Genomic DNA, 12,380 nt, shown 5'->3' with positions numbered 1-12,380 from the left:
CGAGTTGTGTTCCATGCTCCAGGTACAGCTTTGGGTCCAGGGGATGTTTTCCCCTTTCTTAATAAATACAATCTAAATTGTATTTGAATTATACTTGTAATTATAAGGCGGGTCTCAGCAATTCACAAAAAGAGTAAGTACTAGCAATAAATTCAATTCAATTTTGTGGTGTTGTGAGATGCGGATAAAGCTAAAGCTAGAGGAAACACTAAACTGCTTCTGGTTTATCGTAAACTTTCTCTGCATTTATTTGCATTTATATCACTCTGCGCCTCTGCACTGTGTTTAACATCCATGTAATGCATTAGGTTTGGCTCAGGTTAGATGTATTATGCACTGCAAAGATACCTTTGATCTTGGCATTAGTGACGTGCATCAATAAACAAGAAACAGCTGGCTACCTATATTATTAAGCATATCACTGGAAGTATGGCAATTTATCACAAGATCAAGTCAGTGTTTGGTTAGGAATTATTATTTTATGTTTATCTGCTATCAGCTTTTTGTCATCTTGATTGATTGACAATAGTTTATCCAATGAATGTCCACCTTACAAGGCTCACACTACATGCTTTGCCACGCATGACACTACTGCTCCTACACTGACTGCGCAGAGGCAGCCCCACCCCTCACAAACTGGTGCCAGGTCTTAAAACGTGCCCGACCCCCTCCGACTACCTCCAGCAGTCAGTTTGGGACCCGTAATATGGGAAGGTATGGATCACTTTACACACCATTGTACATCTCTATTTCAAAGCCACTAACCACTCCTTTGAAAATAATGAGGTACAGATCTTAGCCAGAGAAAAGAAATGATTTGAGAGGAGACTTAAAGAAGCAATTTTTGTGAGGAAACAATCCTTCCTTGAATGGAAGGAATGGGGGCCTTAGACATCATCTCTCTCCCATCTATAACTTCACCATCAAACCCAAAGTAAACAAAGGAAACAAATAGAACAATAGAGCTAGCCAGGATGCCAATAGATCTGAAAACACCCATTAGGAGTTGTATGATTATGTTAAGCATGTCTCAGGCACAGTGCGCACTTAATGTAGCTCAATAGACCTAGCCTACAATCAGAATCTGCAAACAAAAGCTGTTTCCAGTTTCAGTTAGCTCCTCCCTTCAGATCGATATAAGGCAGTGTCCACCAGCATTCTGACCAGAACTGAAGAAGCAGCTTGGATGAGCAGCGAAGTGTCTTCACTCCTGCAACTTTTTGTCCAGTTGACAGATTTACTTTTGGCTTTTACTATGACTTTACACAGTGAAAACACTATGAGTCCACACAGGACCACCCCTATGGAAACAAGGTTATAGTTTTGTTTATAGCACTGAAAAAACTATTAAAAAAAGATGTGCCCATCTCCACAAAGCTGACTCCTGCTATATATGTGCATCTGAAATCCTTAAATGATTCTTACAAAACCCTTACAAGCTTATTGAGCCAACTGTAATTAAAGTCAAATGAATTAATCTCATCAGTCCCAAAGGCAAGCACCAGCACAGTCAAGCATTTAGCCAAACATCAGATAAAGAGAATTGGAGCATGGATTACACAGGAGTTAATGGTTATGGGAATCTGTCCAAAAGGAATCAAAAACTAAGAGTCCTGCTTTAAGTGGAGCAACAGTGTCCTTACCGTTCTGCCGAGCTGTCCGGCTCTATAAACCTGATGAGAGGAGGGGCGGACAGGGTCTCGGTGGCAAAGATCCCTCCCTGGAGTTGAACCCCAAACCCGTTGAGAGGGTCTCCAGTCAGGACCACCTCGCTAGTCTCCACATGCACCACCTGTCCTCCAGGGCCCACCGAACTGGAGGACAGGGACACTAGAGGGACAGAAAAGACATGACTTAAAGTGGAACTACTGCTACTAAACCGTGTATAAGATGTTTTAATCGCATTGTGTGCTGTTCCTAGTCCTTTTTGGCAACGTCAAAAATGCCTAGATCTAAGTGTGTGCTGCATCCTGTGGCCTCTGAAAATTCAAGTAGTTGGTACCATCACACATGACTGCCCTGATTACAGCCAGGTGCTTCTGATTACAAACACCTAGCTGCAGGGGCGGAGTCTGAAGTGTGGATATCTGTTAGACCAATCACACTGCTTCGTATACCTCTAGATCCCTACCCCTCTTCTTTTAACTAAAGTTGAGGAATAGATAATATTAAAAATTGCTTTGGTTGTCACTAATAGACTCAGTATTATAGAGCTAAGAGTCAAAATAATCGTATTTTGTTCCATTTATTCCATATTTCATGCATTATCCTCCTCTACACACAGCTATTTCTTACCACCATCTAGACTAACTATAAAACAACTGCAGAGCCATATTTCCCCATGAGTAGCCTGTCAAAACCTTTACTTTTTGTTTGTGAAATGTTGCCCTGCACTCGACACAGCCCTCATATGAAAACCGCGGCTTTGAACACTGCACTAATGCATGTTGTCAGTGCAGGTGGAGAGGAGCGGGCACCTACATGAACTCTTGTGCTCCTTCTTCCTCTGTCTTCTCTTGAGCAGGGAGTTGCGAGGGCTCATGGGAACTGCAGTCCGAGGAAGGGTGCTGGAGCCTTGACTGCCCGGCCCAGAGGAGGTGGTGGTGGTGGAGCCGGATGAGAAGTTTGCCGAGACCAGGGCTTGAGGGAGAATACACATGAATAATAGTGAATCATTGTGAAAAAAAGGAAACAAGGGAAGGGTTCAAGTGCAAAAACAGATCACAGTTTTGAAAGATTGTCAAAAAGTATTACTCTTTTTGTTACCATCTTCTACAGATATTAACTCAGCTATGACCCAGGGGCCAAATGCAGCCCTCAGACAATTTCGGTTAGCCCTCAGCACTACTTTTGGTCTAAATGAACAAAAGTAGTACCTTTTACTACAAATTCTTAAAATTTCTGCCATCCTGACTTGGATGAAAAACAATTTGATGTGATACCATAGACTGTATACATAAATGGACATAGCTAACCTGCTAGCCGTCGTGTTCCAAATAGGAAGTGATCATGGGCGCACTTCCAGCTCCATCAAAGGAGGGATAGAATGTTTTGATTGTAATAAAATACAATGGCTTTTGAACTGCACTTATCTGTTTTTGTTAATGAACTCTAATAAGAGGTATAAAACACACCCATATTACAAAAATATTATTCTCCGTTTCAGAGTAATTGATACATTTTTACTTAACAGATGTTTTGGTACATAAACATAAATACAATCTTTCATAAAAAAAAATCTTGATAATTGTACCTTTAATATATAATTTATAGTGGTCCTCAGTGGTAGATGAGAATGAAGTAAAAGTAGTACTGTACTTAGGTATACATCTTAGGTAACTATACTTTACTTAAGTAGATTTAAAGTTGATACTTTTTACTTTACTACTTTCTACTCCACTACATTTTTGTAAAGTAAAAGTATTTTTTTTATTACTGTCTGAGACCAGCTGAAAAGCCTGAAGGGTTTCATTTTTAACACAGTCATAATTTGAGCAAACAAAAACATACAAATAAAAAGACTGTTTCAAAATTCAGCACAAATCTTTATCAGAATCTACAACTACATTTGAAACTTTATTAAAGATCTTATAATCTGTGAAACATACTTTTACTTTTTATTCTTTAAGTACAGGTACTTTAATACTTTTACTTAAGTAGATGTTGTGATGCTATACTTTTACTTGAGAATTATTTTGCTCCAGCATCTGCACTTTTACTTTACTAAGTAACAGAATTACATACTCTGTCCATCATAGGTAGGCCAACATATTTTATTTTCAAACCTTCTATTCATAAATAAAGAATAAGTTAAGGTTTAATATCTAACCTACAGCCTTCTTAATGAGAGAAGGACACAGGATAACCACTCTGCCACAGTACTGCAGTAGTGGTACATACATTTGCAGTAGTCGATGGCGTGGATGGTATTGTTGTTGGAGGCAGTCCAGGTCTTTGTGAGGCTGGAGCTGGGGTTATGCATTGAGCTGGAGTTTTGGGGGTGACAGTAGTTCACACAGGGGTCCCACGAGTGAGGGTGGTCCGACTTATGCACCTTCACTGCAGAAAAATACAGAAAAACAAAACAAAATACATGATATAAAGATGTACTATTTATGATTTTGATGAAATGTTAAATGTGGTAAAATCAGTCATCAAATATTACCATATTTACTCATGCAGCCTGGCTAAACACAGAGATGCCCTCCCTTGCTCCATGTGCTAAGTCACAGTCCCTTCAGAGCACTATTACAACACAATTGGTGTGCAATTCGCTAATGAAACTACTCCACATTGTGTCAGGTTTATGAAGTTGTAGTGTATTGTTTTGTATCCTGCTCTGGTATATTTATGAAAAAATTACGTAGGCTGTGGGCTGAGCCTTGTATAGGATTGTACTCATAAATGAAAGAAAGGTTTAAATAGTACCTGGGAGAGATTACTAGATTGCTCACATATGCATGGATGACATAAAACCTCTTTGGGCAGGTTTTTGATGAGTGAACGTTACAAGGTTGAAAGCTGCATAAAAGTTGATTTTGTATAATACCTTGGGTTTAAATAAAATTTACTGTAAAAAAAATTACTGAGTGCAGAAAAGGTATCAGAAACAAGAATTACTTGAATTACTTAATGTGGAGAACACTGTTCAATTAATATGTTGCAGTGACATCATGCTGGGGGTTACAGCATGTATGTCTATGGCAAAATGTTCAGCAGTTGCCATGGTGATGCAATGCACACATTAGCAAACACTGCCAAAATCGTTTTAAGATTTTTTTTGAAAATCTAAGAAAAAATACAAGCAAACAACCAGTACAGTAGCATTACTTTTTGAAACTACAGCATCAAGAGCACAGACTGTATAAAGAAGTGACTAAGTGAGTGTGACGTCACCCGCAGTGTTCAGCTCCAGTCAAATGAAGCTCATCAAGGCCAACAGTTATAGGGGCGAATTTGGAACTGAATTGCATATTTGGAATCATATTGTATATCATATTGTAACAAACAAAGAGCCAATCAGGACGCTGGTGGTTGAAGGTAACGGCCTTTCCTGCCTTTCACCATTGGTTTAGCAGGAAGCTAAATGTAATCAAATCAAACTGGTTGCTAACAGTAGCGGGAGTGATTCTGGTGAAAGAGGGCAGGCTGTGGGTCAGTTTTTAATGTTCATACCTTGATTTATTAACAAAAAAGCAAAATAATAACCCCAGGATCATGTAGAGTGGGTTAATGCAAACATTTTAAGACCAAAATAACGAGTCTGCCAGAAGCGAGGGGCAATGTTTTTGGGTTTTTTTTCAACAGAAAGTGAATTGGAGCCAAAACATGTCCATGTTCACTTCCTATTTGGAAAGAGGTAGCTATCTGGTTAGCTGTGATCAAGAGGTGTAAGCCACCAATATTTAACACCATTTTTTTCAAAATGTAAAAAAACATCGGAAAAAAATCTCATGAGCTCCTTGTTCTCATGTGTACACAATTTTGCGGCAATTTTGTCTCGTGAGATCTTGTGGTACGAGATCTTGTCCCATCCCTAATATGTATTGTTGACTTTTGTATGAATCAAATGAGAAAAAGCTAACTTCCACAAAACATGTCATATTGTTATCTGCTGACTTATAGCTCCTATGTGCTTTGGCCCCACCTGTGTCGTGGTGTTTGTTGCTGAGCCTGGTGTGCTGAGAGGGCAGGATTTCCAGCTTTACCAGCTCTGTGGTGCTGGCTAATAGCTGTGTGGCCTCCAGGACAGAGCAGTGTTCTGTGGACGTTCCATCAATAGAGAGCAGGTGGTCCCCCGGATGAAGGGCCCCACACCTAAGAGAGGACACATGTGTTCAGGATTATTGTTATCCAACCCAACATTATTAATAATCGGGCTGTCGGAATGTCGGGCTGTAGTCCTGTAGCCGTTTAGTCGATTAATTGGTCAACCACAATTTGTATTCATTGACTTAACATTTTATTTAAATTAAGGATATATTTATGTGAGACAACAGCAGAAATGAGTGAGTTTAATGAGAATTTTTCATTTCTGGCAGCAGATGAATATGGACCAGTGGATTAATTCTGCCACTGTATCCAACAGGACAGTGTGTGGATGCAAAACAACTTTCTCCAGCTAAACTCAAGACTGAAGTCATATTCTCTGGCCCACAGACACATAGTGAAAGTGTCAGCAGGCACCTCCAGTCTCTCTAAAACCTTCAAATCAGGCTAGAAATCTACGGGTAATAATGGACTCAGACTTGAATTTTAACAGCCACATTAAATCAATAACATCTGCAGCTTTTTACCATCTAAAAACATTGTAAAAATCAAAGGTATACTGTCAAAACCGGACTTAGAGACCCTTATGCATCCATGCATTTGTCTCCAGTAGGTTAAGGCTACAGTCTGCTCATTAGCCTCTCTAAAAGAGCCTTAAGCTGCAGTACATCCAGAACACTGCGGCTCGGGTCCTGACCAGAAATAGGAAGTAAAAGCCCATAAGTCCTGTGCTCAGGTCCCTGCACTGGCAGAGAATAGACTTTAAAGCAGCTCTGCTTGTTTACAAGTCTCTCCATGGCCTAGAACCAAAGTACATCTCTGACATGTTAGTGCCATATGAACCATCTTTCACTCTGAGGACTTGCAGGGAGCTCCTGCTGATGCCCAAAGTCAGGACTAAACTTGGGGAATCATTGTTTCAGTTTTATGCAGCTAAAACTTGGAACAGTCTCCCTTGAAGATGTGAGACAGGCCTCTACTTTGACAATGTTTAAATCCAGGCTCTGAACGGTTCTGTTTTGCTCTGCATATGACTGATGACTTTTTTCTGCAGTCTTCTCTGTAATGTTAATTTTATGATGATTATTTATGTTTGATTTGTTGTATTGTGATTGTAATGTATTTCTTATTCTGTAAAGCATTTTGATTTATATACAAATTGTAAAAATAAACATGCCTTGCCTATTAAATTATTTCCAGTTATGTCATTTTTAGTCATTGATACTTGTCGGCTCGTGGTTCAGAGTAAATCATTAGTTCTTAAAGTGGGCCAGACTCCCCTGGTGATCAAGTCATGAAAAGCATATTTTTCATACTAATTGATATTCTGCTGTGTTTTGCAGTGAACTCATTAAGACATTTAATGAATATACACATAAAATGTAGTACGGCGCATATGGAGCACAGTGAATGATATATGAGAAATTCACCAACCAACTGTATTATGATCCTATAAAGGACATTATGGAAGCAGCACATTGCATTTAACATAGTAACACAGGGTTTATACAAATGAGCCCAGAGCTGCTAATGTTCTTTGAATAAATGGGGCGATGAGCAGCACTGCTGTGCAATACATTAAATTAGACTTGCATATGAAGGCTCTTAGGAAGATTTGACTCTTTCCATGTTAAAAATTAAAATGGTCAACTGAGGTGGAGGTGAGGAAAACCTGCCTAAATACCAACGCTGAGATGTCCAAATGTTCCAGAAGCTTGCAGAGTGCATTATGTAAAAGTAGCATCTCACCTGTCCACCACACTTCCTGGTTTGACCCTGTCAATGATGATGACCTGTTTGTTTCTGTGCGTAGTCGACGTTAGCGTGATGCCCAGCGTTGCCCCCGGCGACTTAGCAATCTCCACCAACAATGGGCCGGATGCATTTGACACTGTGTCTGAAAAATACAATCAAAAAGGTTACCTTTACTAACATTCAACTCCTATGTCTCTTTAAAAAAATGAATAGTTCACAGAGAGCTGTAAAGTGTGAACAGTATTGTACTATGTAATAGACAGCGTATGTATGCCATGCATAGACAAACAGACACAGTGAGTAATTACACAGAGTGTACTGTCAATTTTATTACTGTTGTGTTGTGTTAAAAAAGAGAGTAGTACACTTCTATGGGGTATTAACTGTTAACACATAACATATTTAGATCACCATGTTATCTTTTATTGTTTTTAAAATGGTATATTCACATCAACAACATATTAACATTAGTTTCTTTTTTTTTCTTTTTTTAGTCCTCCCTCCCATTGCTCTCAGTGCTAAGTCACCCCTCCTTCCGAGCACTATCACAACACAATTGGCGTACATTTCACTAGTGAAACTACTGCATATCACATCAGGTTTGTGAAGTTGTCGTGTATTGTTTTGTATCTTGTTTTTATATATGGAAAATTGTCATGAGGGAGCATGGATGACGTAGGCTTGTTGGCGGAGCATTGGACAGAATCATACGGCTAACCAGAAGGAGGGTTCGAACAGCGCCTGCGGAAGATCGCAAGATCTCACTCTAACATGCATGGTAAATGGTAAAAGTACACATTTTTATATAAAACTTTTCCAACTTGAAAGCGCTTTACATCATGGAAAAACTCACCCATTCACACACACACACACACACTCATACACCAGTGTGCACACCCATTGGGGGCAAGGAGAGTTAAGTGTCTTGTCCAAAGACACAACTATAATATTCATCTTTGAGAGCAGGAATCGAACTGGCAGATTAGTATGGATGACATCTAAAACCTCTTCAGGCTTACTTTTGATCATTTTGAACATTATAGTAAGCTCTGAAAGGGTGATTTGGCATAGTACCTCCTCTTTAACAATATAAATTTTTGGCTATGGTACACTTTATTATCCCCAGCCGGAAATTTGTCATCTGCATTCAACCCATCCCCAGTGCCGCTGGGGGAACCTGTTAGGAGCAGCGCTCGGGGGCCTAGCTCCAGATGTTGAGCTAGTCTTGGTCAGAAATACCTTAGCTGGAGGATTTTACCTATGGTGCATATTTTGGATTGATGGGGGAAACTGGAGCGCTCGAAGGAAACCCAACCCAGAAACTTCTTGCTGTGAAGTGTATCAGCCACCATGTCAGACCCCAGTCTGTATTAAATATTATTGGTCTATCGAATGTTGTGATCACCTGAAACCCAGCGATACTGTCAGTTTTATTACAGTGTAACTTTAAGAATTGTAGGGTTAAAGTTATCAATATATTGAATCAACCCATAAGCCAATTCCTGTACTGTTTAATTAAAGTGCAGTATGTTAATCTTTTCTCCCTCTAGAATTCATTAATAACTACTTTTGAATTTTAGCTAGTGTAATTTTCTTGAAACAGCGTTTTCAGTTTGGGTGGTATTTTCATCTGGCCTCTTGCCTTCTGAACATTTTAACAATTTGCTGATACCCATTCTATCTGATTCTTCCATAAATTAAACATGAGCTGAAATAGCACTAGAGATCTCCATTTATGTTCTGCAGTAGCTTTATATGAAAATGAGTCTTTAAACGTCCAGATAGACCAGGGGGAACACCGCAAAGCATTCTGGGTCATCTGACTGCTGCCGTTTAGCTTAAGCTTAGCCTCGGGCAACAGAAAAGTGCCAACGCATCAAAAACACTGCAGCCATTTCCATTTAGCGTGTAAAGATCCAAGCGGAGTAAGGCTGGGAGCGGACTTTTAGTTCTGCTGTTAGGGACCAGATTGGAAAGTGTTTATCAGCTCTATTCTGCAAATTTGTGAGCTTCTAATGTTAAACTTTTGTTCCATTCACACACACATTCATACACCAGTTTCTTGCCCAAAGACACAAGGACAAAATGTGCGGGAGCTAGAATTGCACTGGTACCTGTGGGTCTGGCTGCTCTACCAATGATGTTCACGTCGATTGCGGGATTCGAACAGCCAACCGTGGGACCAGTAGAGAAACACAACTGAGATATTGTCACCCCAAGGTAAAATGCCCCAAAGACACTTCCAGCTCGGTACTCATTATCTGATCTATCTATGTCGTCAAAGGCTATAATACTCCCTACAATCGAAGGAAAGCAAGATTTAAATGTTTTGAGAGTTCATATCTCCACTCCTCTATCTGTACTTTACTTATGTGCATTTTTACTTTTACTTCACTACATTTGAGAGCAGGTATCTGTACTTTCTACTCAGCTATGTTTTTGAAGTATTTTTCCTTGTAGTTTGACAAATGCAATGGCTGAAGGGTCATGTTTAAGCGCATTTACATCTCTTCTGAAGCTAATTCTAATGACCAAAAATCATCACTATTTTTTTTTTTTTTTTCACATTATATTTTTACTTTTTCTTTTGGCTCTTATCTGTACTTTTACTCATGCAACACAATTGAGTACTTCTTCCACCACTTCAACTACTCTACAACAATCTCCCTCTCCAAAATGTTTGCCATTCACTGGTATTTATCACCTTGTGGTAGTTTATGAAGTTCCTCCAAGTTTTTAAAGTCCACACCAGGCTCATTCTGTTCATTTTGCAGTCCAAAACAAAACTATTTTGTTCTCCACTGCAGCTAACCAACTTCAGTGCCAGCAGCTGTTGTTTTAGTTCAGTTTACATGGTTTCACTCACTACTCAGAGTGCTAGCAAGAGTGTTCTTTTCTTTTTCAATTTCAGTCTGTTCTGTATTTCTTTTTCTAAACCTCACATAACATCCTAACATCCTAATTATTTGCCATCACAATAATTAATGCTAAAAAAACACTCATATTCCAGCACCACACTTCCAATAAAATGTTGTATAATTAAGATTTAAAGATGCAGACTGCACACAGCACTGTTTTATTAACTTTAGAGCTGCTTTTACTGGGGCAATCCTCATTTTGCTCACAAATGAACTCTTTTGCAACATAAAAAAAATGTGACTTTAACATGAAAAAGCTAAACTCAAAACCATGTCAAATGCTAAACTGGGCAGTACATGGAGGACTAAAGAAAAGAGTGAGGGGAGAGGAGGTGCGGGGTCTGGGGATATAAGGGACAGTGTGATTAGTCTAACAGGTATAGTCATAGCCACTTATTGTATAAATAATATACTGAAGTCACTTTAACTGCTATAATCATTTAGTCCTGTCCACATATTGCACTATTCCTAACCACAGTATAATTTATCTTGATCTTGATTTTGATTCTGTTCTTAGTTTCCCGGCTGCTATAGTGTACAGTCCAAGCCCACACACCCCCTCTGTATCCCAGCACCGTCGGCTGCTTATCTCACCCATGATGGTGACGTCGTACTCCACCTGGAAGAGGGCCTCCTGTCCGCACTGGGCCAGCACACCGAGGGCCTCACCATGAGAGCAGGAGTGTAAAGGGACCCCATCCACACTGAGGAGACGGTCCCCTGATCTCAGAGTGCCCTCCCTGAACACACACACACACATGCACAGGGCAGGGGTTAAAAGTGTGGCTTATGATTTATATTCTTTGGTCTTATTCATGAAAGCAGTTTCAATAGTAAAAAGAATAAAACAACACATCAATGTAAAAATACTAGAGCTTGTGTGAAAAAAGAGGAAAGTTCTAACCTGTCTGCTGGGCCTCCTGGTCGGACATAGGTGACCACTAGGGGGCGGGTTTTGTGCCAGTCTTCATGAGTTCCACCTGATAAAAAAGCAGATTAACAAACACAACTTCGTTCAGACGGACTTCAGTTCCTACCCACTTTTCCCACCCGGAGATGATTCTTCCCAGAACCCCAGTGCCAAGTGTGGGTCGCTCAACTGTTTGTCCAGAGCAGGAGCAGCTCTGTGTGAAGCCATCTCATGTGCGTAAACATCAGAGTGCACCACTTTTCCTTTAATATTTGACGTGCATGTTAGATTGTGGACAGGTAGTTAAAATATCAGAGTGTTTACTGCCGTAAGTGTGAAGAACTTATCTCTCTGTTAGCCTTGAGTTAATAGCACCTTTCTCCGCTCCCCTCACTCCCCCTCGGCACATAGACTCGCTCCTCTTGTGTTCAAAAGAGAAATATAGAAGTAGCGTGGGCCTTATTGACGTGACATGCAGGAGAATAGCTGGGAAAAGCACCCACAGATCACCTGGGTGCACTATTTGTAAAAGGCTTTAGTAAACAAATGAATCATCTAGCGTACTTTATCAAGAACGCATGGAATAATATTTTGATTGCAGTGAAATGCGGTTGGCTTTTGAAAGAATTCCTATCATTAACTGTATATAAATGGACATAGCTAACCTGCTAGCTCCATCGACTCGGGTTCCAATTCACCTTCGTATTAACCCGCTGGTCCTGGTATTTTTATTTTGCTTTTTTTGCCCGTAAATCAAGATATGAACTTTAATCAGGCACCTTCTTTCCCCAAGGTCTCTCCCGCTAGCATTAGCAACAGGTTTGATTGACAGCGTCGTTAAGCTCCGAGTCCATCCTAAACCAGCGGTGCGGGCAGGAGGGGATGCTACCTCCAACAGCCTCGCTCCAGATTGGCTTTTTGGCTTCAATAACACTTGCGGCCGGATTTCCAAATATGAAACTCGGCTCCAAATTCGCCCTTATAACTGCTAGCCTCGATTAGCTTCATTTGACTGGAGCCGAACGCTG

The 12,380-nt window shown here is 40.1% G+C and overlaps 1 protein-coding gene across 1 annotated transcript in view; it reads right to left on the bottom strand.

Annotated features, from left to right (window-relative positions):
- The window catches only part of grip2b (glutamate receptor interacting protein 2b), a 192,001-nt gene that overhangs the window by 27,480 nt on the left and 152,141 nt on the right, over positions 1-12,380 (bottom strand). The window contains exons 6-12 of the mRNA XM_033966314.2: positions 11,347-11,422; positions 11,037-11,182; positions 7,519-7,666; positions 5,648-5,817; positions 3,901-4,059; positions 2,482-2,640; positions 1,644-1,830 (exon numbers count right to left, since the gene is read on the bottom strand). Coding sequence (XP_033822205.1) covers positions 1,644-1,830; positions 2,482-2,640; positions 3,901-4,059; positions 5,648-5,817; positions 7,519-7,666; positions 11,037-11,182; positions 11,347-11,422 — 1,045 coding nt within the window. The remainder of the gene's footprint in view (positions 1-1,643; positions 1,831-2,481; positions 2,641-3,900; positions 4,060-5,647; positions 5,818-7,518; positions 7,667-11,036; positions 11,183-11,346; positions 11,423-12,380) is intronic.

The sequence above is a fragment of the Periophthalmus magnuspinnatus genome, chromosome 5 (assembly GCF_009829125.3).
Source record: "Periophthalmus magnuspinnatus isolate fPerMag1 chromosome 5, fPerMag1.2.pri, whole genome shotgun sequence".
Classification (NCBI taxonomy): Eukaryota; Metazoa; Chordata; class Actinopteri; order Gobiiformes; family Gobiidae; genus Periophthalmus; species Periophthalmus magnuspinnatus.
The sequence above is the reverse complement of the archived record's forward strand: the minus strand, read 5'-3'. Positions and strand labels throughout refer to the sequence as shown.